Below are 28,000 nucleotides of genomic sequence, written 5' to 3' on the forward strand. Positions count from 1 at the left end.
CCCTGGCTCCTGGCTGTCCCTGAGTTGCACACAACAGCAGGGATTGCTGCACAGCTCTTGGAGCAGCACTCCCAGCTCCAGGAAATACGTCTGTCCTTCTGACTCCTGGAGCAGAGAGCTCCTTTTATGCCTAGAGCTCATTTTATTCATTTCACCTGCATTCTGGGGGCTCAAAGCCCCCTTCTCTCCTTCCCTGGACTCAGGAGCAGTTTGGGGTCATGGAGATATCCCACAGCTCCTTGCTCAATGTTCCAGCTCGGGCAGGGGGAGATTTGCACCATGGTGGGGGCATCCACGAGCTGCTGCGAGAGGGGCTGGATGTGGCACTAATGGCAGAACAACTTGTGGTTGTTATACTGATTTCTCTGGTGAATTTACCCTTTTCCTTGGGTAGGCACCCACAGCTTCCCTCAGGGGCCACAGAGATAACCTGGGCCTGTGCCAGGTGTAGGGGCAGCTCCCTGGGGATAGGCAAGCCTGGATCTGTTGGTGGGATGTCTCTTGGCTTGATGTGGGAGCACTTGGCCTCCAGATGAAGTCCTGAGGTGACCAAGCCATGGTTGTCCTTCCCATACCCCGAACTTGCTGGTGGCTGGCTCGGGGAGGCTGCAATGCAGCTTTTGGGATTAACCCAGAAAAGTCCTTGTCTGCAAGGGGGCAATGAGCCCTTCAGTGGAAGCAGGGCCAGGGAGCTCTCAAAGGGGCCTCGTGGGAGCCAGGGCCTGGGAGGACAAAGCTTTGGACATGAAAGGGACCTGGCTGCTGCTGGTGACTTCAGTCCCAGCTCACATCTGCCTGGCTGCGGGTAGATGAAATATTCCCTGTCCCAATTAGACAGTAGGATGAAGGATTTTCTGCTGCCAAGTGCATTCTTCAAGGATCTCCAGAGAGTGTTAAGGGTAAAAAAGAACCCCAAACAGCTACCCTGAGACCTCTGCACAGTATTAGCCTGTTCCACTGCTTCAAAAGAACAAGGGAATTATGTAAAGTGATACAATAAGATTAATAACAGCCTCAAGAAGTAATAAAAGCATCAAATGGACCTGAGTCCCCGCAGGGCAGCAAGCCTCTCCCCCTGCTGGATTAACCCTGGCAGTGTCTCTGCTGCATTTTCAGGTGGTGCTGGTCAGCACTGGGAGAGGACTGGAGCCCCTCTGCAGCAGGGCCCATCTGCTCACTGTGCACACACAGCAAAAGCACGAGCACAGCCTGTGCTCCATGGCATCCAAGGGCTCAATGAGCACATGGAACTGGTGCTTTGTATCAGATTCCCTGGTGTGGCTTCCCTAAGGGAAATTGATCTCAAAGCTGACCCCTCAAAACCCACAGGTGTTTGAAAGCTGCATTTTGCATCACTGTCTTTGGAAAATCATGGGGTTGAGCAACCAAGGGGACAGGTTTGCCACCTCCCCTGTCACTGTCCAGAGTATTTTCCCGGCATTTTTTAATCCCTGCTACCAAGGCCCACTGATGCCCACTGAATTGACCCCATGTCCTGTCCATTACTCCTGACCATGATACACAAACACACACAGACACACAGGCACACACACAGACACACACAGACACACAGACACACACACAGACACACTCTATCTGTACTTCTGCTTGTGGTTGTTGCAATGTCGGTTTAACTCGGGCCTTCCCATGTGTACCTATCCCTTCTCCCTCCCCCTCACCCTCTGAGTGTGCCGTCATCGCTAACATACCACAAGGCGTCATGTGATTCTCGATTTCAAAGGATGCTCCTCAGGCCTGGGTCATTGGCCTGTCTAAGTGTCATCCTCCTTGAGACCCTGCCCCTTCACCTGGTTGGTAACTCACCTGTCCTCCCCTTCCCCTGTCCCGAGCTTATAAAATGTAAATGAGACCATGCGGCCTTGATTCTGTTATCAGCATAGCCCAGTGCAGACATATCTGTGCTCATGAATAAACATCTGCTACCTTCTAGCAGAATCCATTCCCTTTTCTCTACCATCGCCAGAAGCTCTCTCCTGACGAGAACGGAGTCCTGTCTTGGCCCGCTGCACTCTGCCGCCAGCCAAGTATCTCTGTGGTAAAACACACAGTGCTGCCTGTGGCCCAGCAGCGAAGGTCAGAACTGCCTGGCACCATCTAACTGTTATATTGGATACATATTCCAATACCTGCTGACCCCCAGGTCTGCATGTTCAGTTCAGGCACCTCCCAAAAGGGGTTTGAGCAGCACAGCACCCAGCCCACACCTCAACACCCCCCGTTCCCCCAGAATCTGCCTTTGCTCAGTTGAAGGGAAACCTGCACTGACAAGAGCTCAGTTTCAATCTTTCATTTCAGTCACCGTATTGATGAAAAGGACAATAAAAAGGGACATGCTTTAGGGCAGAGAGGACTTGCATAAATCTAATTCAGCCACACTACTATCCCTCTTCAAAGGGCATGTCTGGTCAGAATCGTCCATCTAATAGATGAGATCTCCTTTGAAGATCTCCCACAGGGACAGGGTTTCATTAAAAATGCAAGGTCTTTGCCCTACAACTAGTTATTTTTACAACTCTCCCTGTGCTAACACTCCTGAGCATTGGCTGGTTTCTGTAGCCTGGTAATGCACTGGGCATGAGAGCTGCTTTGGAGATCTGCTCAGCAGAACCCTCTCCGGATGCCTCTCTCACATGTTCCAGCTCTCTCAGAGATCCAGAGGCAAATTTGGCTTTCAGGGACCCGCCAGCCAGCTTGAGATTTGCTTCTAGGACAGTGGGAAAGCTGCCATGTGGTGCAGTTGGCTGCAAAATGCTTCAGGCCATGCAAGGCAGGCACACAGCACTTCTGGGCACCAGCACAAACAGGGGTTTGTGCTCTTGCTGCTGCTGAGTAGACTGCTCAGATGGAAACATCACTTGTACCTCCGAAATGACTTGAAAATGGGTCCCAGAGAGACAAAACTAATCCAGAGGTAGAGAGAAAAGAGGCCAGAGGGAAAGACCCAGAGGGGCTGATGCTCAGTTCTGCTCCCATCTGCCACACACAGAATTGAGAAGCAGCCAGCAAATTCCCCAAAAAGCCTCAGCATGGACACAGCACTCTGCATGCAGCTGGGTCAGGCTGGCTACAGCCATGGGTGCAGGTGGGTCTCACTCCCAGAGGGTATTGTCAGGACAGAGTCAAAATCCATGAGAACCTCTGCATGGACCTTGGATCCAGCCCAATCTGTGGCACATCACTAATTAGATCCTCCAAAGATGCTAGGAATTTATTCCTCTCCTCTCCTCTCCTCTCCTCTCCTCTCCTCTCCTCTCCTCTCCTCTCCTCTCCTCTCCTCTCCTCTCCTCTCCTCTCCTCTCCTCTCCTCTCCTCTCCTCTCCTCTCCTCTCCTCTCCTCTCCTCTCCTCTCCTCTCCTCTCCTCTCCTCTCCTCTCCTCTCCTCTCCTCTCCTCTCCTCTCCTCTCCTCTCCTCTCCTCTCCTCTCCTCTCCTCTCCTCTCCTCTCCTCTCCTCTCCTCTCCTCTCCTCTCCTCTCCTCTCCTCTCCTCTCCTCTCCTCTCCTCTCCTCCCTTAATTTATTCAAGACTGGCAAGATCCATTCCGATTTCTTTTCAAATTGCCTCTTAAATGTCTCCCTGAACCCACCAACAGAGCTGCCTGTTCCTGGCTGGATCCCTTCCCCCTGTTTCCTTTTTGATCTTGGTAAATGTTGTGTAGAAATAAATATTCTTTAGCTTCTGCCATAATAACTTAGCCTGTGCCACGCTGAAAAACGTCTGCATGATTGTCACATGCTGATTTTCTCTGCTCCTTTGCACCTTTTCCTTTTTCTCTGCTCTGAAAACATCAGTTGCCAACTCCTCCACAGAGATCAGATGGAAGAGCAGGCCAGGGCTGAGGGATGCTTTTGCTTCCCAGTTAGCCTATAATGTATTTTCAGTTTAAGTGGTGGAAATGTCACTGGCTCTGTTTTGCAGCATTCACTCAAGTGGAATTAATGCTTCTTGTTAGTGATAATATGACTTAATCAGCTTAATTACTTTGAGACATAAGTAGACACCTTTGTGTATTGAATAACTTATGACACACTGGACCAAAAAGCACGAATGAAGGCTTTGAAAATAAATTAAATATGACCCCTAGTGCAGCCTGCACTTTGACTAATGATTCTTCCCCCATGAAATTCAATGACTTACAAATCTTACATTTGAATAAATGATACATTTTTGCATGTTTTAAACAATAGCAGTGATTTTTATTTCAGTATTCAGGATTCAGAGTGCTCCTCCAGCGCCAGCAAGCAAGGCAAACAAGCTCATGTTAAACGGATTGAAAAATAAAACATTTGTGCAGTCAACTATCAGAAATACATTCAGAGGATCTGCAGGCATTCCTGATGAGATATTTATTTTAATTCATTGCTAGGAATATCTGCAACAACAGGTGAAAAAAACTGCATCAGAAGAAATTGAGAGAGAACAAAGATTCCCAGAAGGTTCACTAAGGTCTTCACATCCAATCTGTCCATTTCAATAATGTCCACAAGAGAAAATATCATTAAGTAGCTCCAGAAGTCTCTTATCACACATTTTGCCTGCATAGAAAATAAATCACACAAAGGAAATAGAAGCAGGAAAAGCAACCATCAATCAAGAAAATTATTATGAACATTTGCAGGATTTCTGATAGGCCAGGATGCAGAGACTCTGATAGCAGGCTGCATGGGAAATAGAAAAATTGGGGTTAAACTGTTACATGAACCCAGAGAAAAGATGAGCTGTCTGAATTTGTTCTGTTCTATTGCAATGAGTCACCCAATTTCTGTGTCCAAATTTTCCTCTAAAAAGCACTGGAGTTCAGCATGGTGCAGACAATAACACATACAGAGATTCTTTCAGCCCAAGCATATCTGAAATTCAGAGGTTAGCTTAGACTGTGGCATCACAGGGGAGCCTCACTGGTTTGATGAGTTTACTTTTAAGTCCATGTGCGTATTTCTTGGTATTTTAGCTGACAGGAATTTTTTTCATACTGCTGAGGGTGAAGGCTGGGGACTCTAGGATTAATTTATCACTGCTCTTGCTCTGCAGTTGTTCAGTCTCTATTGACTAAATCTCCTAAGCTCCCCAGAGTGCAGATGGAACATATCCACACAGGGATCTAAATGTAAGGAGTTTAATCTGAGGTTGAATCCCACCTGTAGGATTCCATCTTGTCCCCACTTTCCTTCTTGATCTTCCTTTAATATCATTTAGAGGAGACATGCCCAGCACCCCCCTGACATTAGCTTTTTATCGGAGATCAGAGGAAAAGATTTACCGTTTGAGTATCTCCTAACAGACCAAACTCCAGGAATGTAATCCTGAAATTAGTTTCTAAAAGTAAAATTTATCTTTTTCCTGTTTCTAGGAAATGCAATGTTATAATCCACTTGCTTACCTAAACCACCTCTTTGTTTTAATCTGTCCCTGCAAAACAGTGTGACAGCTGCCCCAGAATGTAAGGAGATCACCAAAAGGATGATCATCTGGGACTGAATCCCTTCCCTATGTTCCCCAAGAGTTCTCTCGGCTCATTTTGCCACATGACATGAACCATTTAACCCCTCGATGCCCATCAGATGCCACACACCCTGATGGTTGTGCTCCTTTGATATCTGAACAGCCTCCAGCACGCTCCACCTGTCACTGCAGGGCCCACCCTCTGGCCTTTTTTCTGCCTCTTTTTGGGTCCAAATTTCATATTTGCTGTAGCTCCCTGTGCATTTCAACCAAACCTGACCCAACTGCTTCCAGTTTTGCTCTGCTTTTTCTGTGTATCCATAAAAACCCACAAAGATTTGGCTGCAAACTCCCAAATACCTGGTGAGATGGTGCCCCCTCCGTGTTACCCACGTGAGGCACAGCTGGGACAGGACCATCCATCTGCTGTGCTTGTTTCTCCTGAGCCCTGCTATGCCCAGCCTTGTGGTGTCCAAAATCCACACAGGGAATCACAGGGAACAGCAAGACACCCCAGTCTTGCAATGGAGGAGCTCAAAGTTCATTCCTGCTCCTCCTCTCTTGGAGATGGGCAAAGACATCACACACCCTTTTTTTTTTTATGTTATCTCTTCATTAAAATGACCAAAAAATGAATTTAAAACATGGATGTGAGCTGCAGGGATATTCACAGTGCACAGTGGGGACCCTCGTGCCATCCCCCAAGCCTTCCTGCCTGGTTGCTGAAGGTATTAGGAAGGAAGACCACTCTGGGAGCCATTTCTGAAGAGCTGGATTCTGTTGGCATGGAGAATTTTTTTTTCCTCCATAAAGAAAAAACGGCCTCTATATGCAAATGGGAAATGGAGATGGAGTGGGAAATAAGCCCAGCAAAAAATCATGGAAGTTTTTGCTGCCTGCAAGTGGAATTCAACTGAAAAGGGGGGGAGGGAGAAGGAAGGAAATTGAAAGAGCCTCCTCTGTGCACAGATTGCATTGCTGGAGAAGCTGTGAGTGTTGCAAGGTATAATAGTTGTCTGCTCAGAGGTTCCTTCCCAGGGGACTTTCCCTGGGATAGTTTCATACATTCATTCCTGACTCCTGGCATCTGCATAACACGCTCACAGAGAGAGTTATTAGTTTAATTTTCTTGTGAATTACAATGGAGGCAGAGAGAATTAGAAAATACTTTTTTTTTTTATTATCATTACTTTTTGTTTTCCAGTTGAGAGACTGTAAATGAGGCTATTCATCCTGCTAACATCAGTAGGGACCCAAACCCAAGTCTTTCTGGGGTAATTGGTTTCTGATGAGCAATCACTTGTAAAACCAATAGCAAAGGCAAGAATTGAAATATAAATTCTCTCTTTACATGCTGAGCTTTTCATTAGGATTGTATGTCTGGCTTCTTTCTGGGATTCAGTGGAAAAGCCATGAAGTGGTAAACAAGGCAGTGGAGTAAGCCTGATAAGAAGTTTGTATTAGCAAAAAAATTGGAAAGCATCATTGTCTGATGTTCTCCACAACAAATAAAGCAGCTGCAGAATCCCCCTGGCTGCAGCTTTCTAGTGAGCCCTTTGGAACTGAAGCCCTGGACAGAGAAAAGAGACAGCAAATCTTCCTGTGGGGCAGACCTGAGTGTGCTTTTATCCAAAAGAGACAAAAATGTTGAGGGAAAAAAAATAAATTAGAGGCCAGGGACAGTTTTCCATGCTGCAAGTATGTCTGGGGGGGTGATGGAAATTTGCAGCCCCTGACATCCTGCAGTTTGCAAAATACAGGGGACAGTAATGCCTGGATTTGTTGCAAGGGTGGAGCCTGTGAGTCAGGCTCCAGGGTTTTTTTCCTTTCCTCCCAGTTACTAGTGAGGAATCTGCTAATCTGCGCTGGCTTTTGTTTCCCTGATGAACCTCAGGGTGCTTAAGGCTTGATTTATTTATTTATTTTGGTGGCAAATTAAGCATCAGTCTGGATGCAGCTCTCTCAGTGCTTCCTAGGCTGGGGCTGTGGTGCTGTCATTCATTGGCTTAACTGGATTGCTTGCTGCTTTATGGGTTTTTTTCCAGTAAAATCTTTTGGCACACATACAGCTGCTTGTTGCCTTAAAGATGAGCAGAGAGCAGCAGGCTTGACAAAGACTGGGAACATTTTTAAGCTCATGTACACAGAAAGGCCTCTGAAACAAGAATGATGTGGACACATCTCCATCAAAACAAACCAAGCAAAACCCTTCAAATAAATCCTTTTTTTTTTCAGCTTTCAAATGCTGAAAGCTGATCCCAAAGAAACAAACAGTAAAATCACTGATTGGATTCAGTCCCAAGGAACCTGCTGTGAGCACAGGAAGGGGACACAACATGACACACCAAGTATTGCCCAGAGAGCTCTTCTAAACACAGCTATTCTGGGATTCTGTGCTGACAGTTTTCTGCTTTCATTAACCCAAAAGAGCCAAACACATTGCTGTGGCCACAGCAAGAAATGAGGCAATTTGGACACTTCCATATTTGCATCACATTTGTGTACAATTTGTACTAATTTGTGTAGCTCAGGGCAATATTTTGCAGAACTATCAAGCAAACCTGTCCTGTTTTTTGTTTGTCTCATTTGGAGCCAGGCTTCCCAGGAATCTCCCAAACCTGGGTGCGCCCTGCACCAATCATGCCTCCTATTAGTTGCACACCCATCAGGCTCTGCTGACTGACCCAAATTTTTGGCCTCCCACCTCAAATATAGGGCAATGTTGTAATTTTGGTATTGTTTGAGCAGAAGGAAGCGTCTCTGTGCCACTGCCAGATCATTCATCTGAGTTTAAACACAGGAAATTTTGGGAATATGAGGAGGAGAGGAGTTTTAGCTAAGACTGTAGTGTGATTTAAGACATGTGGAAGTGGGCCAACTGGTTATAGCAATTTTCCAAACTGCCCAAGCCTCTGCAATCACTTTTAATTCAACCATTTCTGTCTAGAATATAGACAGAGGTTTGTACCAGATTTGTGCCTCAGAGAAAACTCCAATATCTTCCTGTCAAACTGTACAAGGACAACCTGCAGAGCCTGGCCCTGCATCACTACCCGTGCCTGTTTAGAAATCTGTACAGGTAGAAGCAGTCTGTAGATAATGAACATTTTTTCCTACTTGGAACAAGTGCTGCAGGAGCCTCAGTTCCCCACCTCTTTCCCTCTTCCCCAAACATTTCCACATGCTCTTTCTCTGTTGACAGCTAAGTTCCCAGTTGAGGTCTCTCCTGCAAGTTTATCCAGCTGATCTTTTAGAGGATGATTCCGTTTGGTCTTTATGGATGTTTCTTCCCTCCCAGTGATGAATAGTACAGCTGAGCCTTTCATTCACAAGGCAATTGTGACGGCAACAAAGGGGGAAAATGTAGGAAGTGAATCCTTACAATTTTAGTTTGGTTTATTACAAGGTTCTAATTGTAACATTGTTATTTTGGTTGCACTTGTATTTCCCTTTTCTTGAGTTTATTAATGAGGAGGACTAGAAATAAGCAAGACAGCATCTGATCACATAATTACATCATTCCCTTAAAATATGTGTGTGACTGAAGAAGATTTACTTACTGTGGTGACAATTTGCCAGTGACAGAAAATGGTGAGTGATTAAAGAACATTGATCAGTCCAGAAAATGATCTGTTGCTGTCTCAGGTTTTGCTCATTCTTTGCTTTATTCTGGCACCTAGGAAAACTCATTGAGGATGTAAGCATTTGGAAGGCCTGTGAAAGAAAAAGGAGATGGCTTTCAGGACCTGCACAGCAAAGGGAGAGAAAAGAACTATGGATAGAGATTTTTCTAATTTAACCAACTCTAAGAATTTCTGCCATCAGATAATATTTGTAGTTGTTATTGTGAAAACAAGGAAGAAGGATGGGCAAAGCATTAAAAGTTGGATTTAAAAGCTACTATCTGGCCAGGAAACCTGTGCCAGTGTGGGAATTTCCCTGCACTTCCTTTCTGGTGGGCATTTCAGGGAACCTGAGGTATTAGGGGAACCTCTGGATAAGAAATGAAATTGCTGTGGGTTCTGGGTGCAAGGTATTAGAGGGATTCTGCCTGAAACTGCAAAGGGCTCAGTCTCTGCCAGCCCACAGCCCCCCTTTGCATCCTCTCCTCTGGCCATCTTAACAACCCCCTCAGCTTTTACACCCTGAGTTCCCTTTCCATCATTTCATGCCACTCTCCCCTCTTGCTGTAGAGCAAGGAGGAAGGAACTATTTCTCCTGCAACCACATCATTCTCTGACTTTATTTACAGAGGCTGAAATGAAGAAAACTCCCCCCTGCACTAAATCTGTTTGGCTTGGTGAAGGCAAGGAAGTGGAATTATATTGCAAATGTCAAGGGCTATGAAAAATGTAACAGACTTTAATATTCTTCTGCTGTTATTGCTGAGAGTGTCTCTCACCTGCATTCACAGAAAGTGAAGTGCCTTTTACCACTGAGCAGAAATGATTGCCTATTTTTATTTTAAAGCTACACTGTGGCATGTGTCCTAATAATAAATGCATTTTCCCTCCAAACTCTCTCTTTAGCAATTAACCTTCAGCCTCAAGACTTAATTTTAGCCGTGAGCCTTTAGGGTCAATCCCTGCCTCAGGCTCCAATAAACTCCAGCCCCAAATATCCTGTTACCTATGTCTTAAAAGTGATTCCTGCATTCCTAATTACAATCACAGCCCCTACCTTCCTTGATACCTGATGGGAGCTGGTGCTGAGCCAGGCACTTGGATGCTGCTTTGAAGATGTAAAACATTTACTGTGCCTCTCTCCATAGCTCAATTTCCCGTGGGGCTGTGTTTCAAGGTAAGTGGTTTGCATAAGATCCCTCAGAGACCTACATTTAGTTTATTCAGTAGGATAAACAACCTGCTGCTTTTGTGCTTCTCCCTACAGAGCAAAGAAAAGCCCATTTTATACATTAAAATTGAACACAGCATTGCTGAAAGGTCTGTGATGGCTTTTTTCTGGTGCTCAGAGCATTTTATCTTGCTCCAGGAGGGGTCTCACAGGGCATAAGCCCTGTATATCTCCTTGTACATCCCCCTCCTGAAATTACAAATACTCCTATCCCAAAACCCTGTGTTGGTGAGGGATAAGAGGTTGCCGACCCTCAGCTCTGCCTGTCTCACTGCCCGAACTGCCCAAGGATGGGGGAATTCGTGTGGAGCGTTTTTTCGCGATGATGTTTTAATTTCACCTGGATGCAGCAATCCCGCAGCTCCGGGAGGGGGAACCCGGCTGTTTGCGGCCCAATTAGCACAACCCTTGCAATTAAAGGGCATAAATCCTTGATGTTTTACTGGGAATCACGACATGTGCCAGACCCTGGCGAGCCCTGGCAGCACCGGAGGGCCCCGAACGTGCAGTGCCGGGGGAAAGTGGGGCAGCCCCGGCAGAACAGAGCCGCGGGGCTGGGAGACCCAAACCAAGGCTGGCATCGGGCCACGTTCAGTTATCAAACACTTACACCCTGAATTAGGACGGGGACACACACACAAGGATGTCACCCTTCCCCTCCTTGTGGGGTCGGTGCTGGTAAAGGCACAAAGAGGAACGGTGGAAGATAAACGAACAGCTCCCCTCCCCGCCGGGATTTGAGCAATCAGGAAATATAATCTGAGCTGGAAAGTGCCCGAGCATCTGTTGGGTTATTAATAAATTGTGTGCAATCTGTCCGGGATGAGGCTCGGGACGGAGGGGAACCATCTGCTCCCGAGCGGAGCTCTAATGGTGTCTGGGGAATGAACTCGGCAAATGGAAAGGAACGGGATCGGCCAGCCGGGCTCCCGCAGTGCCCGGTGCCCGCACGGCTTTTCCAGGCACGGACAACGCGGAGCTTCCCTCAGCCCCCGGACAGGACCCGCAAAGAACGGGGATTCAGGCCCAGCCTGGGTGTCCATCATCATCTCTGCAAGCCTCGTAGGCTCGGCCAGCTCCCTGGGAACTCGGATTCTTTTCCGAGATCCTTTCCAAAGGGTCCTGCCCCAGAGAAACGCCGCTCCCAGGCGCTGTCCAGCCCTGGGCGGGATCCCCGACCTCTCCCGCTTTCCTGTGGGTCAGTGCTGATTGCAGCCCATAAATACTGCTCTCCACGTTTTATCCTCCATCTGTAAGGGTGCCTCATGTGTTTTCTAGGGGGATTTTCAGCTCCTCCCCGTGCTGAGCAGCGAGGGAGCGGGCAGGGCATAACCCCCTCAGCCCACGGCCAGGCTCGGTGCCCACCGTCTCCCGGGAAAACCGGGACTCCCTGGGCCACTGCCAATGTCTGGGTGTCGCTTATGTTAACTGAGCAAAGCTGGGAGCGTGGAGCGCTCATCGCATGAGCTCTCATCGCGGAATAAATAACCAAAATGTTTCTTGCTGAAGGACATCCCTGCCTGCTCGCAGTCCGTGGGGGCAGACATGCCTTCCCTTAGAGGGAGAATCCAGGAGCGGCCAGCAGGCAGGCACCATATCCCTACAGCTCTTAGCACGTGAGAAAATCCTGGCTTCCAACAACCCCACACAGCGGAACTCCAGCCGAAATAAAGGATGCTTGAGGACGACACCACGAGCGACAGGAGAGAGACAGACAGCGAGGGAAGAGCCGCTGCCAGCGGGGAATGAGCGAGACCCGGGACCCGCTCGGGTGACGGCTCCATCTCTCGCCAGCGATGCCGATCCCGGAGCTGCCGCCGCCGCCGCCGTTGGAACGGAGACAGCCGGGAGCTTCCGGCGGGGCGGGGCGGACGGGGGAAGCGGAGGGAAGCGGGTTCCGCCCCGGCACCGAGGGGCTCCGTGCCTGGGGAGTGGCTTGGCAGTGGCTGTTATTGTTTTATTATTATTAAATTTTATTTTAATTTTTAATATATTTTTTTAACGCGCATTCCGACTGGTGCCGCTCTTCTCTTTCTGCGGATTGAGGCGTGGAAACGCGGCCGAGCCGGGAGCTGGGCCTCTGCGGAGGGAATGAAGGAGCTGACAAGGCGCTGAATCCCCCGGGAGAGCGGGACAGCTCAGGGCCCACCGCGGGTCCGGTCACCGGCATGGGAAGCACAGCAGCTTCCCGAAGAAGGTCGGGACTTCAGCTGTGCCAGGTCCCGAAGACAGACAGGGAAGGGGACGGATTTTTTGTCCATTCCCCGCTCTCTGAGCTTGACCCCTTCTGTTCGGGAACTGCTGCAGGTGATGTGCAGAAGCGAAGACGAAACGCCGTGCGTGGGTGCTCCGGCCGCTGAGCCACCACGGCATCTCCTTCCTCGTCCCCCACCTGCATTCTCCAGGGAGGAATGCCTCGCTGAAAGACCGATGGGACCCTGTGAGCAGCCCTTGTCTCGCTGCTTAGGGTACTCTTGAATGGTAGAAGAGCTTTCAGCCTCAGGAGGCTTTGAAACCGGACTCGGCTTTTCTGTGCGGTGCTCTAAGCGCTAAACTGCGCCAAGGAGGTGAGAACGACACAAAGATAAATCCCACGGTACGAGATCAGGACTCGTCTGCCCTTCTGGAGGGAACGGGGTTTTCTTTCCGGATCCTCGTCGGCGGAGACAGTCGCCCTGATGTGGAGCTGCTGTGCGGTGCTTTCCATCCTGGGGCGGTGGGGCTGGAAGTGTCCTGTATGACGGGAGCGATTCTGTCGGAGCTGCTGCTTTTCCTTCTCTTGCCAATTCTCCGTGTCTTGTCTCAGAGTGTAACTGGAGTAACGAGCTAATTTCAGCGGGGATCTAAACAGAGCGTTCCAAACACCCCTGGAAAAGTCTGTGTGTCTCTCGGCTCTCTAAAGAACAATAGGAGACGAACCTTTTGACTTGTGTTTGCCTCTGGGCTCTACTCGCTTCTCTAAGAGTCCAGCGATGAGTCAGTGAGCTCTGATGCATGCTCTGAACTTGGGATGTCGAAACACATGGTTAATATTTTGCAGGACTTTAACCAGGCTTTCATCCGTTCCTGCCTAATGAAGGAGGCTCACAGTAACGCTCAGGCACTTAATGGACTTTCGGGGTGTTAAGATGAGTAGTTTATACTGATTTTTTTCTACAGATCCTTTCTGTGGATCACCACCCTCGCTGCTTAGTCAGAAGCGCTGAGAATGCTCCAAGGCTGACCAAAGCTGAATTAGCTAAACCAAACCTTCCACCAACTCGTGTGATTTTTGCAGGATCATTTCAGCTTTTTCTTATGACCTTTGTGGGTTCCCCTTATAGGTGCAGATGGTATAAAAGGCACTTAATTGTGCATCTGTGGTAGTAGTGCAACGCTACAATGCCTAAGGGTTCGCCCATGTCACCCCTACCCCACTGCTACTCAGGTAGTAGCTGGATTTCATCAGTGTGAGAATCCCGCATGGACTGGATCTGAATAAGCAAGAAACAACTCTTCCTGTAGGTGATCTTGGAGTCTTTGACTCTGTCTTCGCGTTTAGAAACATTTTTATTTCTAGCTTAGCTCAGATATTTGGCATTGTGGAACCATTTAGTGAAGCTGCTACTTGGTGGATATGAAAATGATATAGACAGGCGTTCAGACCAAAATAAAAAGGACACCGTGTCCTATGTCCTCGACGTCAGTGTTTGTCACCTCATTAACAGATGTTTTACTGATTTAAAACATCCTACTACATTTTGCCTACAGCAATCTTAACTTAGTACGGCTCTTAAGATACTTGTAGATCGAACTTGCTGGCATCGGCATTACATTTTCACCTCCATGAACACGGCATGAAATATTTCTCCAGAGAAGAACTATTTATTCCAGGTAAGTGAATTAATTTAGCAAACAGAAACAGGTAAGTAGCGGGGGAAAATTTCAATCAACTGAAACAAACTCACCATAAAAATAAAAACCAACCAAACAAACCCAAACCCCAAAATATAACCAAACTAAAACCCCAAACAAACGGGAAAAAATCCACAAAAAGCCAAAATATGTCCTGCTTAAACCCCTCTTGTCCTGGATTCACATGGAGCAAACATGATTGAGTTGTTGATAGAAGATCATCCCCAGCATCTCTTCCTATCCACGAGTCAAGACAGTGATCTCTACCCAAACCGTTATTTCCTTTGGCTACAGAAATTAAAACAAACTGCCAGAAAACTCTAGGAAATTCACGAGTTCGTGAACACGTCTCCAGATCAACCTGACAAAAATTGTGCTGTGCAGGATTTTCTCGCCAGTCCTCTGTTATGAAAAAGATCAATTCTGTTGTCTGCGCCTGGGAAAAGTTAACAAATGCTGTTCTACTTGATAGAATGGATTTGTCTGTGTCTGTTTACCTGTCGTCTATGGTAAGTAAAGTGTGAATCTGCAAACCTAATCCAAGGAAGAGAAGGACAAAACCCGTGTGGATGTTAGGAATGAGAAAAAGATGTGCTAATGGGTTTAATAAACCCCCGTCCTCGGCGACAGCAGTGCCTGCCAGAGGCTCCTTTTGCTGTTTACCGTGGGCTGTTCCAGAGAAGCGCTGGAGGGGAGGAGCACTCTTCATCTTCACAGCCTAGTTCCACCAGGATTTGGGATATGAAACATAAGTGTCTAAATGTCTTCCTCGGGGAGAAAACCCTGTTGCTGCTTGTGATATGAAAATACAGGTAAGTTACCAAGACACAGTAGGAAGAATTCATCTTTGCATTGATGGCATAGACCAGACAAACATGGCATCAGGGATGGATCTGGAATCAAGACATCGTTTGTACCCACAGAAAGCCTGACTGCAGGTTTCCATAAGAACCGGCGGCACTGCAGAGATCAATAAAGCAGGAACACAAACAGGTCAGTAACACAATCGTATTTAATAATGTTTTGAGCTGTGGTTTGTGTACAGAAGATACAGATGTGGCAACAGAGGTTATTCTTGTCCTTGGTGCTCCTGACGGAGGTGCTGTGGGCCAGGTGATGAATGTTAGGAGGGCAGGGAAGAGCTGTGTGGGCATGTAGAGGAATTTGCCCTGAAGCTTCAAATGGTGGTAAGAAAAGCTTCAAATGGTGGGTAGTAAGAAATCTTCCCACAGCACGAAGTAGGTTTTGCCGGGATGGAGAAAGGGAGACTGTACACCTTTTTATTTTTTTTTTTTTTCCATCAATGAGGAATGTTGTGCTGGGGCAGTGTCTGTGTACTGTGGCAGTGATCCTTCCCTCTGAGTGGCATGGAGAAGGGCTTGGGGATTTGTCAAAGGGAGGCTGAATTTGAGTAGGGAAGAGTCTTCCTTGATGAAAGGACACGCTGTGTAGCACGTGGGCTGTGTCATTGGTGACAAACTGCAGAAAGAATGCCCAGCTGGGGATCTCTGCCGCTGCATAGAGAGGTTCTTGCTGTATCCTGGCAGAGCTTGTCTGCCGGAATGGAGAAGAGTTTGGCATTCACCAGGCTGCAAGAACAGCTCTTGATCGAGCTGTATGAATAGCATGCAGGAGCTGTGCTGGTCCCGTGCTTTTTCAGCGTTCTTGGAGGCTTGGTGTGCTGGGCTCTGATGGGTTTGAATCTCTGAAGGAAACATTCAAACAGTCCCCTGCGGTTTTGGTGTAATCGAAGCCTTTTGCACAGATGTTGAAATATCTGGGGCTTGGGTTGCTCTGTCAGAAGGAGGTGGATTTTCTTCATTGAGATAAGGGATTCAGGAGTGTGTCCGTCTTCAGGGAGGTGGGGGAAGCGATGGAGAAGGGACAGTCTGTCTGTCTTGCATAAATTGCAGAAAAGCAGGAAGTCTGTTCCTCATCTGGAGAGATGAAAGTCGGCAGGAAAGAGGAAGGGGACTCTTGCCAAAAGACATGTTTGCAGTCCATGTCGAGAGTGATGTAATCATATGAAAAATTACTTGGTTAAGGAGACAAAGGAGAGGCAAAAAGAGAAGAAGAGAAGGAATTGAGGGAACAGAAGACTATGACAAAGAAGAGAAAGAAGGAAGAAACAATGCAGAAAAATACACGAGAAGCAGAGAATGATGAAGAAATAAATGGAAAAAGAGAGAACAGAAGAAACCATAAACAATTTTAGTGACATGTCATTGACGGTATCACTGCACACAGAAAGAAAGGGAGGTGAGAAAGGAAAAAAAAAAGGAGGCAAAAACGATTGCAAAGAAAAGAAAAGAGGATGAAACCATAAATTACATTACAGGAGTGCACCAAATACATGGCCGAAGAATACAGGACTGAAGGAGAAAACTAAGAATGAATACAGAGCTGTAAATCAGTGAAGAAGAAAGGATAGAGAAAAGCAGACGAGATGACCAACACGCACCGAAATTACCTCAAGATGTGGAATGGTAGAATGGAGCTGGTGCCTAAAAAGGTCCGGCTGGCGGAGAGCACCGCATCTGGCGCTGGTGTCTGTAATTAGTGCTGACTGCTCCTAATTGATGATGCCCACCGCGGTGCCGGAGGCGACCAACGATCGACCAGCAAGGGTAGGAAAGAGAAAGGGAATGAAAAGAAGGGAAAGGGGAGTAAACGATAGGGCGTGACAAGGTAAGGATGAAAAAGAGAACAAGGAGAAGAAAGAAGAAAGGGAAGTAAAAAAGAAAAAAAAAACAAGAAGAGAAAACTAAGAAACAAGAGAAGGCTAAGGAAGGAAGAAAAGGCAAGAAAGAAAGAAAGAAGAAGGAAAGACAAAAGAGACAAAGAAAGAGAGAAAGATATTCGACCAGGGCAGGAAGAAACAGCACAGGAGATAGCCATGACGGAGCGGAGGCACAGGCGCTGTCACAGAGCGTGTGAGGCGGCGGAGCAGCGCACGGTGTCGCTGCAGGCTCAGGAACGGGTCCGTGTGGGCGGCTCCGCCCCGGTGCGGCGGAGAGCCCGGCTGTGAGCGCGGGGGGGCGGCTCGGGCCGGGCAGCAGAGCCGGTGCGTCCGGGCGGCGGCGGGGAGCCGTGCGGGGCCCGGGCCGGGGCCGGCAGGCAGAGCGGCGGCGGCGGGCGGCGCGGCAGGAAGGATGGGCGAGCGTTGTTGTGCGGCGGTGGTGCGGGTGCTGGTGCTGCAGGCGGCCTGGGCGCTGTCGGGCGGGCAGGTGCGCTACTCGGTGCCGGAGGAAGCCAAGGCCGGCACGGTGGTGGGCCGTCTGGCGCAGGACCTGGGCCTGGAGGCGGGCGAGGCGGAGGCGCGGCGGCTGCGGCTGGTGGCGCCGGGCCGGCGGGCGAGCGTGGAGGTGAGCGGGGCGAGCGGCGCGCTGGTGGTGAGCTCGCGGCTGGACCGGGAGGAGCTGTGCGGCAAGAGCGCGCCGTGCGCGCTGCGCCTGGAGGTGCTGCTGGAGCGGCCGCTGCGCGTCTTCCATGTGCAGCTGGAGGTCACCGACATCAACGACAATGCCCCCGTCTTCCCCGCCGCCCGGAAAAACCTCAGCATCGCGGAATCGTCTTTGCTGGGGTCTCGTTTCCCGCTGGAGGGCGCGTCTGATGCGGATATCGGAGTAAATGCGCAGCTCACCTACACACTCAGCCCCAGCGAGCACTTCTCTCTGGATTTACAAAAATCTAATGAGCGAAATATTGAACCCGAACTGGTTTTAACGAAACCTCTGGACCGCGAGACGATTCCCGTGCACCGGTTGGTGCTGACGGCGACTGACGGGGGCCGGCCGTCTTTGTCGGGGACAATGGAGCTGGTGATCTCGGTGCTGGATGCGAACGACAACGCGCCCCAGTTCAACCAGTCGGTGTATAAAGTGCAGCTGCCAGAGAACGCCACAGAGGGGACGCTTGTGACAAGACTGAACGCCACGGATGCTGATGAGGGTATTAACAGGGAAATGATTTTTACCGCAACCAGCTTCATTCCCCCGCGTGGAAAAGATGTGATATCTGTCAATCCGAAGACTGGGGAAATTCTCCTCACAGCAGCCCTGGACTTCGAAGAAGTCACTATATTTGATTTTCGTATTGAAGCGACAGACCAAGGGACACCCCCGCTATCGAGTCACTGCCGAGTGGAGCTGGAGGTGCTGGACGTGAACGACAACGTGCCGGAGGTGTGGGTGACGTCGCTGTCGGTGCCGGTGCCCGAGGACGCGTCGTTGGGGACGGTGGTGGCCCTGCTGAGCGTGTCGGACCGGGACTCGGGGAGAACGGTCGCGTGCGGTGCTGGGTGTGGCCGGCGTCGCCGTTCGGTCTGGAGGCGACGTTCGCGGGCTCGTACTCGCTGGTGCTGCGCGAGGCGCTGGACCGGGAGCGGGTGTCGGAGTACGAGGTGGAGGTGCGTGCGGAGGACGGCGGGGCGCCGGCGCTGCGCGCCAGCCGCGGGCTGCGGGTGCCGGTGTCGGACGTGAACGACAACGCCCCTTGTTCGCGCAGGCCGTGTACACGGTGCTGGCGCGGGAGAACAACGCGGCGGGCGCGGAGCTGGCGCGGCTGTGGGCGCGGGACCCGGACGAGGCGGCCAACGGGCGCGTCAGCTACTCGGTGTGGGACGGGTGGCGTGGGCGGCGGCGGCGCCGCGGGGTCGTCTCGGGTGCAGCGGGTGGCGTCCGGCGTCGAGCTACGTGTCGGTGGACGCGGAGAGCGGGCGTCTGTGGGCGCTGCAGTCCTTGGACTACGAGGACTGCAGGTGCTGCAGTTCGAGGTGCGCGCGGTGGACGCGGGGGAGCCGCCGCTGAGCGGCAACGCCACGGTGCAGCTGTTCGTGCTGGACGAGAACGACAACGCGCCGGCGCTGCTGCCGCCCGCGGGCTCGGCAGCGGAGGCGGGCGGCGCGGCGGCGGAGGCGGCTTTGGCGCTGGCGGGGGCGGGCTCGGAGTCGGGCACGCTGTGGGCGTGGGCGGCGTGGGGCGCGCCCGCGGGCCAGGTGGTGGCCAAGATCCGCGCCGTGGACGCCGACTCGGGCTACAACGCGTGGCTGCGCTACGAGCTGTGGGAGCCGCGGGGCAAGGGCCCGTTCCGCGTGGGGCTCTACAGCGGCGAGGTGAGCACGGCGCGGGCGCTGGACGAGGCGGACGGGCCTCGCCAGAGGCTGCTGATCGTCGTGCGCGACCACGGCGAGCCGGCGCGCTCGGCCACGGCCACGCTCAGCGTGTCGCTGCTCGAGGCCGCCGAGGCGGCGCTGGCCGCGGGATCTTCGGCGTCGTCTGTCGTGTGTCGCGCTCGGCGGCGGGCGTGGAGCTCGGGGCCGGGGCGGCGAGCGCGGCCACCAACGTGTGGCTGGTGGTGGCCATCTGCGCCGTGTCCAGCCTCTTCCTGCTGGCCGTGGTGCTGTACGCGGCGTCGCGCTGGGCGCCGCGGGCGGCCGTGCTCTCGGGGCCCGGGCCCACGACGCTCGTGTGCGCCAGCGAAGTGGGCAGCTGGTCGTACTCGCAGCGCCACAGCCGCAGCCTGTGCGTGGCGGACGGCGCTGCCAAGAGCGACCTCATGGTTTTCAGCCCCAACTTCCCTCTGCCGCCGCCCGCTCCTGTAGCCAAGGACACGCAGCCGGAGCCCTCTGCTCTCCTCGATACGGTCAGTGGCAATACCTTGTCTCTCTCCCCTACCCAACCCTTCTGTCCCTCCAGGTGTGCTGGCTCTGCGGGAATCCATGCTCCGTTTCCACGGGCCGGGGGCGATGAGTTCTTGACGGGTGCTTAAGGATATCAATATGCATCTTTTGGTCTTCCCTTAGGGGGAATATAGAATTATTGCCGCACCCAGAGCCGTTATGGTCTGCTGCTGCAGTTTGCTCCTTTGTATGTAAACTATTCTGTTCTAGAATTAAATCGCTGCTGCTTTTGATGAGAGGTGCCCCAAGGCATCAGTTTTGGAAACAATCTTGCCTGGTTGTCTTTAGCATTTCCATCCGAGCTTGCTTTAGGGTCAAAAAATATATAGGCTGAAATATTTGCAGTCCCCAGGCACCATTTGTTACCTTATTTCCTTTGGTATCTGCTGACCATGCTGGTATTAGTCTGGTTTCTTATGGAAAACTGTTTTCCTCCTCTAATTCTGCTCACGGGATTGTCTGATGCAAGGTGACAATTGTATTTTCATAGACAAAAATTCTCCATGTTTCTTCTACCACCAGGCTCATTAAGAAAGCAGGGAAGATGTTTTTAATGTTTCCATGTTTCCATGATTTTTTTCTATGTATTACGTTGCTTTCATTAATAGTGCAATGTGTAGGGCCAAAGGAGTATGGCTCAAGGACACTGTAACATGGAAGAAAGTTATTTTCTGCACCTGTTCCCTAGGTTGTCGATTTGTGATTCTGGCTGAGAAACAGCATGAAATACACTGGCTTGTTTTGATGTTCTTTCAAAATTTGCATCAACGGTGACATAATTTCAAAATCCCTGGAAATCTTTTCTGTATTAAAGAAACAACGCAACAGCCCCAAAAAATTAAAGAACCACCATTCCCCCCAACAAGTCTCAAATAACACCTTCCTACACATTAACTATCGTGTGTTACACTGGTGTTATCACCAATATTTTGGATATTTCTCAGAGCATGACATGGATGGCGTCACCATGTAGAGTTGTTCCATTATCACCTTTAGAAAGAGTTTTGCTCCCAGGTCTATGTTTTGATCTAAGATAGCTGAAGCATTACAAAACATGAAATGTCGTCATCAGAGGTTCTGCTGTAAACTGCACAGATGGTGCCATCCCTGAGTTTATTATGGTGCTGTCATTGCTGAGAAGAATAAGCAAAAAACATGTTGAGCCTAAGATAGGAAGGGCAGCTGTGGTCTGTGACAACTGTGTAGGGTCTGGCCATTTCTTTATCTGGACGGTGACCTTGAGAAGTGGGAAAGCATGGCTTTGGGGAGGCAGAAAATCCATGGGAAGGCCACGGGTCATGACATAAGAAAAGAGCATGAGATTGTATGTTTGTCATGAGAACACATCTCAGAGTGGTGAGTGGAGGATGTCCTAAAGGAAAGTGTGAGGCAGGATGGAAGAGAATGCTCTTGCCAAGGACATTTCCCAGGCCCTAAGGGTCGGAGTAGGACACCTTCCTGATCATGAGGCATTGTGTGATACTGAAATGCTCACAAATGTTCCTTTGAAGTTCTCAGTATCTTTCATCAGAGGCAGGCCCCTGTGCTGCTGCCTGCCTGGTGTAGGCCATGTGTTGGTAAGAGCTGGTGAGATGGAGAGTGCCCAAGATTGTCTGATGAGCTGCTTGTTTCAGAAATGTTGTTGTTGGAAGGGGAACACTTCAGGCTGCTGTCCTGGTGTAGTGATGGGCATTTATAGTCCTTTTCACAGACTTTGGTGTTGCCATGATGGTTCCTTTACTCCTCAGGTGGGATTTATAAGGACACACAATGAGGCTGAAATCTTTAAGTGCTCAACTTCCCCTACTTGTGCACTGCACAGGTGGCTTCAGGAAAGATGATTTGTCCTGATGTCACATGGGGCTTCTTCTGGTATTTCCAGGTACAAACCTGCACTATAGCCCAGCTCTGGTTTCATGTGCTACAGATTCTCCCACCCAGCTGATTTGGGATTGCTTTTGTGGTTTGGTATTTGCTGTGGTTCTCTTGATGATAGAAGATGTGTGGACTGGGATCAGAGCTGTCACGATTCTAATCACAGAATCTTCGTGAACTCTAAATGAGGCTTTGCGGTGTTTTCTACCTGAGATTGCTGAAAGGAGCAAAGCACTGGTGGTGAACAGGCAGCCGGGGAGAGCCCTGCCAGCTGCTGTGTGGCTTTGCAGCCCTCAGTATGTTCTCCATGCCAATCATGAGGGAAGGTGAGGATGTACGAAGAATTGAATCACACGCAGAGCAGAGTTTACAGCTGGGTCATATTGCTGGGTTCTAGCAATGTTTGATATTTTGGCTGTGATCCTGCATGTGGCACTAAATAGGACCTGGACCCATGAGGTGGGGAGGGTGAGTTGAGTGGAGAAGAGTCTTGCCTAAGGAAAATGTGGATACTAGGTAGAACACAATCTATGTCATATCCCATGTCTCATTTCACATGGCATAGGATAAAGAATATAAGCAGCAAACCTCAGAAAAAGCCCATGTGCATAGGGCTACACCCCTGGGATCATGTCAGGACCTCCAGTAGTTCTGCATATTCTTGTGCTCTCTTGTTCCTGTGACATTACTGATGTGACATTACCTGCCATACATGCCTAATAATGATTGTATTTTAGTGTGGAATGTTTTTCAAATTTGATCATGCAGCCTTCTTGGAACATTATCTTGGTTATTTCTCTGGTCTTGGTCTTGCTGGGGACAGGAAATTGCTGGTAAACATCAAGGGACACAGTCCCTTTAAACCAACACTCCTGGTCTGGCTTTCTTTTCCTGAAAAAGCAACCAGCAATGCTACAGGTGAGTTGCTTGTACCTGAAGAAGCTGTGTGTGAGAGGTATAGTACTTTGGTTCCTGTTCACCTGTGGTATCTTCATATTGGATTGACAGAATGTTGCCTGGATTGAAATGCCTGTGGGTTTTGGAGCACCACTGCCTGCTCTCATTCCTTTTCTGTGTCTGCCTGGCACAGAGTGAGCACGTGGAAGCAAGGACAGATGGAGAAGTGGCATTAATGCGTTTTTTGGGGTAGATGTGGTTGGGCATGCAGCAGATATTCTCAGTGGCCATGTGGTGGTGTTACATTTGTGGCTTTGGGTTGGATTTGGAGGTGGAACATGAGTCAGGAAGAAGAGCTTTTCATAGAGATGTAGGAGCACTGCTCGACTGTGATGTCATTGTGCTTTTATGACATTGGTGAATCATTGTGCTGGGCTGTGATTGGTTTGTGTTCCCGAATGAGAGACTCGTCAGTGTTGTTTGGAATCTTAGGAGACTCTTTCATTAGATGTCTCAGCAGCTGTTCCTCTGGCTTTCATGTCAGAGGTGGTGGAAGCTGTTCTGATGTAGCAGAGCTGTTCTTTGCCACCTGCCTGCCTTGCTGTGCTGTTGCAGGTCCATGAGAAGACCGGAGACTGAAGAGTGTGGCCTTTATTCTAAAGGGGAGTGTGCAGGTGTGTGGGTGGGAGGTAAGCAGAAATGTTGTTCCTTGTTCCCTATCCACAGGGACAGGAGGTGGTAGGGAAATGAGAACTGTGGCCCAAGGGCATGTCTGTGATTTGTGGCAGGGGTGCTGTGGATAACTTTAATAGATTTTTCGAAGGAAAAAAATGAACAGAAGTTAGAAGGATGGAAGCAGAAAATATCGAAAACCATATAAAGGTGCAAATAATGAGAAAAGAAAAAATATAAAGGAAGAGAGAGAGGAAGAATAGACAGAAAGAAGAAGTAGAAACTAAGTAGATTAAAAATTTAAATATGGACTTGAAGGAATAGTGTCAAAAAAATAATGAGGACTTTTTCCAAAGGACATTTACATTTTTTCTTTGTGAGCACATTGAAAACACTTTGGCCAAGGAAGAAAAGGAGAAGAATAAACAAGGTGGAATCAGAAGAGGAGGGGGCAAAATAGGGCAGGGATAAGAAAGAAAAGGCAGGAAAACAGAACAAGGAAAGAGAAGAGAAAGAGAGAGAACAGAAGGGCAAAAAGGAATAGGAAATGGAAGTAAGAAGAAGATTTCAAAGAAATTAAGGAACTTATGCAAGTAAAAATAAAGCCAGAAGGAAAGTAAGGGAGAGAGGTACAGCATAGAAAAATAGAAGCAACCCTACAGCAGATGACCAGAACGCACCTACCTCGGCCGACAGTAGCTGGACTTGGTACAGAACAAAACTCCATCATGGCCACAGCACTGGGCTCTGGCGCTGATGACTCCGAGTTCTATGATCAGTGCTGTGATGCTGGAGGCAACTGACGATTTTTCCAGTGCGGGTAAAAGATGGTGGAGGATGGAAAGAGGAAAAAAAGGGAGTAAGGAATGGGGAACGGCAGGACAATGACGAAGAGGAGAAAAAAGGAAATGGAGGTGGAGAAGGAGAAAGAAGAATAGACAGACAGGAAGAAAGGGAAACAAAAGGATTAAAAAGAGGGAATTGAATGAAGAAAGAAACATGAAGTAAGAAAGACGAAGTAAGAACAAGATATGAAAGATTGTTTGCAAGGAAACAATGAGCGATACAAAACATGAATAATAAAGAGAAAGAGAATCATGGTTGGAAGAAACAGCAGAGGAGACGACCATGACGGAGCGGAGGCAGAGAAGATGCGGCGGAGCATGTGAGGCGGCGGAGCAGCGCACGGTGTCGCTGCAGGCTCAGGAACGGGTCCCCCCGTGTGGGCGGCTCCGCCCCGGTGCGGCGGAGAGCCCGGCTGTGAGCGCGGGGGGGCGGCTGGGGCCGGGCAGCAGAGCCGGTGCGTCCGGGCGGCGGCGGGGAGCCGTGCGGGGCCCGGGCCGGGGCCGGCAGGCAGAGCGGCGGCGGCGGGCGGCGCGGCAGGAAGGATGGGCGAGCGTTGTGGTGCGGCGGTGGTGCGGGTGCTGGTGCTGCAGGCGGCCTGGGCGCTGTCGGGCGGGCAGGTGCGCTACTCGGTGCCGGAGGAAGCCAAGGCCGGCACGGTGGTGGGCCGTCTGGCGCAGGACCTGGGCCTGGAGGCGGGCGAGGCGGAGGCGCGGCGGCTGCGGCTGGTGGCGCCGGGCCGGCGGGCGAGCGTGGAGGTGAGCGGGGCGAGCGGCGCGCTGGTGGTGAGCTCGCGGCTGGACCGGGAGGAGCTGTGCGGCAAGAGCGCGCCGTGCGCGCTGCGCCTGGAGGTGCTGCTGGAGCGGCCGCTGCGCGTCTTCCATGTGCAGCTGGAGGTCACCGACATCAACGACAATGCCCCCGTCTTCCCCGCCGCCCGGAAAAACCTCAGCATCGCGGAATTATCTACAATGCCCGGGTCTCGTTTCCCGCTGGAGGGCGCGTCGGATGCGGATATCGGAGTAAACGCGCAGCTCACCTACACACTCAGCCCCAGCGAGCATTTCTCTCTGGATTTACAAAAAACGGAGGAGGACGGTGAGTCCTTATTCCTGGTGCTCAGGAAATCTCTGGACCGCGAGACGATTCCCGTGCACCGGTTGGTGCTGACGGCGAGTGACGGGGGCCGGCCGTCTCTGACGGGGACAATGGAGCTGGTGATCTCTGTGCTGGATGTGAACGACAACGCGCCCCAGTTCAACCAGTCTGTGTATAAAGTGCAGCTGCCAGAAAATGCAGAACGCGGCACCTTAGTCATCAAACTAAATGCCACGGATTTAGATGTAGGTTCAAACAGTAATATCTCGTATTCTCTCGAGACTCTGTTTCCTCAGGATGGAAAAGGCGTTTTCGGAATCGACAGAAAAAGCGGAGAGATTCGTCTCTTGAGTAATTTAGATTTTGAGGAAGTTAGTCTGTACCGCCTGCAAGTGGATGCTACAGATCAAGGAAATCCTCCACTGTCGGGTCACTGCAAGGTGGTGCTGGAGGTAGTGGACGTGAACGACAACGCGCCAGAGGTGTGGGTGACGTCGCTGTCGGTGCCGGTGCCCGAGGACGCGTCGTTGGGGACGGTGGTGGCCCTGCTGAGCGTGTCGGACCGGGACTCGGGGGAGAACGGTCGCGTGCGGTGCTGGGTGTGGCCGGCGTCGCCGTTCGGTCTGGAGGCGACGTTCGCGGGCTCGTACTCGCTGGTGCTGCGCGAGGCGCTGGACCGGGAGCGGGTGTCGGAGTACGAGGTGGAGGTGCGTGCGGAGGACGGCGGGGCGCCGGCGCTGCGCGCCAGCCGCGGGCTGCGGGTGCCGGTGTCGGACGTGAACGACAACGCGCCCTTGTTCGCGCAGGCCGTGTACACGGTGCTGGCGCGGGAGAACAACGCGGCGGGCGCGGAGCTGGCGCGGCTGTGGGCGCGGGACCCGGACGAGGCGGCCAACGGGCGCGTCAGCTACTCGGTGTGGGACGGCGGCGTGGGCGTGGGCGTGGGCGGCGGCGCGGGGTCGTCGTCGGGTGGCAGCGGGTGGCGTCCGGCGTCGAGCTACGTGTCGGTGGACGCGGAGAGCGGGCGGCTGTGGGCGCTGCAGCCCTTGGACTACGAGGAGTTGCAGGTGCTGCAGTTCGAGGTGCGCGCGGTGGACGCGGGGGAGCCGCCGCTGAGCGGCAACGCCACGGTGCAGCTGTTCGTGCTGGACGAGAACGACAACGCGCCGGCGCTGCTGCCGCCCGCGGGCTCGGCAGCGGAGGCGGGCGGCGCGGCGGCGGCGGCGGAGGCGGCTTTGGCGCTGGCGGGGGCGGGCTCGGAGTCGGGCACGCTGTGGGCGTGGGCGGCGTGGGGCGCGCCCGCGGGCCAGGTGGTGGCCAAGATCCGCGCCGTGGACGCCGACTCGGGCTACAACGCGTGGCTGCGCTACGAGCTGTGGGAGCCGCGGGGCAAGGGCCCGTTCCGCGTGGGGCTCTACAGCGGCGAGGTGAGCACGGCGCGGGCGCTGGACGAGGCGGACGGGCCTCGCCAGAGGCTGCTGATCGTCGTGCGCGACCACGGCGAGCCGGCGCGCTCGGCCACGGCCACGCTCAGCGTGTCGCTGCTCGAGGCCGCCGAGGCGGCGCTGGCCGCGGGCTCCTCCTCGTCGTCGTCGTTGTCGGCGGTGTCGCGCTCGGCGGCGGGCGTGGAGCTCGGGGCCGGGGCGGCGAGCGCGGCCACCAACGTGTGGCTGGTGGTGGCCATCTGCGCCGTGTCCAGCCTCTTCCTGCTGGCCGTGGTGCTGTACGCGGCGTCGCGCTGGGCGCCGCGGGCGGCCGTGCTCTCGGGGCCCGGGCCCACGACGCTCGTGTGCGCCAGCGAAGTGGGCAGCTGGTCCTACTCGCAGCGCCACAGCCGCAGCCTGTGCGTGGCGGACGGCGCTGCCAAGAGCGACCTCATGGTTTTCAGCCCCAACTTCCCTCCGCCGCCGCCCGCTCCTGCAGCCAAGGACACGCAGCCGGAGCCCTCCGCTCTCCTCGACACGGTCAGTGGCAATACCTTGCTCAACCTTATTTCTTCTCTATTTATTCTGCCTCTTTTTTTCTGTGCCCTGGGCAGTCGGTGCTGTGATCCAGGCCAAATTGCCGCAGCCCGAAGGCATGTGTGCTTGACAGGTGCTTGGGAAATCAAAGGCACCTTTGTAACTGTCGCAGGGTCCTGCCTGAGTCCCAGAACTCCTCCTGATGGCACGGGTAACCTTGCCAGTGAAAACATGTGTCGCTGCACCCCTTTTCTGTTACTGTCCGCAGCTGAGGTGTCTTGGCGTGGACATGAATTTCTTCCCCCTTAGATGAAGTCACTTTTCTAAGGAGTCCGCTTTACAGATAATGCTCTTGCGGTCCGGTATATAGTGTTTTCTCCGAGGTTTTTTGTAGGTCCGCAGAAGTAGGGGGCTATTCTCTGAACAGACACCCAGGTACTGTGTACTGCCTTCTTGCCTTTGTAGAGTGCTAACTTGGGCGATATCACCTCTGGTTTCTTCTCTGTCCTCATCCTGTGTTATTTTCCTCTACAAGATTTGTGGAGCCAGCTGGACTTGTGGTCTAATATATTTTCAATCGGCAGAGTGTTATTTCTCCATTTTGGCTGGTCCCACAGAGTCATTGTGAAAACTCGGAGGGTGTTCTGGAGCAGTGGGAAGACTTGTCTGATGGAACTGGAAACAATTTGTAAAATGATGGTCCATGTCATAAGAAGAGAGGAATAGGAGATGTGAGATGATGCCTTTTTCTCCAGAACTAATGTT

General features: G+C 51.4%; 1 protein-coding gene and 1 pseudogene across 1 annotated transcript; both read left to right on the forward strand.

Moving 5' to 3' along the window:
- The first annotated feature begins 16,184 nt into the window (after positions 1-16,184).
- On the forward strand, positions 16,185-19,978 carry LOC135453873 (protocadherin alpha-2-like; annotated as a pseudogene).
- A 4,619-nt stretch (positions 19,979-24,597) lies between these two features.
- Positions 24,598-27,940, forward strand: LOC135453561 (protocadherin alpha-3-like). The gene has a single exon (XM_064724750.1). It carries the CDS (start codon positions 24,722-24,724, stop codon positions 27,542-27,544), a length of 2,823 nt encoding a protein of 940 aa, XP_064580820.1. The 5' UTR covers positions 24,598-24,721; the 3' UTR covers positions 27,545-27,940.
- Positions 27,941-28,000: the final 60 nt, after the last annotated feature.

Source organism: Zonotrichia leucophrys, chromosome 13 (genome assembly GCF_028769735.1).
Source record: "Zonotrichia leucophrys gambelii isolate GWCS_2022_RI chromosome 13, RI_Zleu_2.0, whole genome shotgun sequence".
NCBI classification, from domain to species: Eukaryota; Metazoa; Chordata; class Aves; order Passeriformes; family Passerellidae; genus Zonotrichia; species Zonotrichia leucophrys.

Bases quoted from the DNA above. Each gene is read 5' to 3' on its own strand.
- LOC135453561 (XM_064724750.1), top strand. From the start codon at position 24,722: ATGGGCGAGCGTTGTGGTGCGGCGGTGGTGCGGGTGCTGGTGCTGCAG.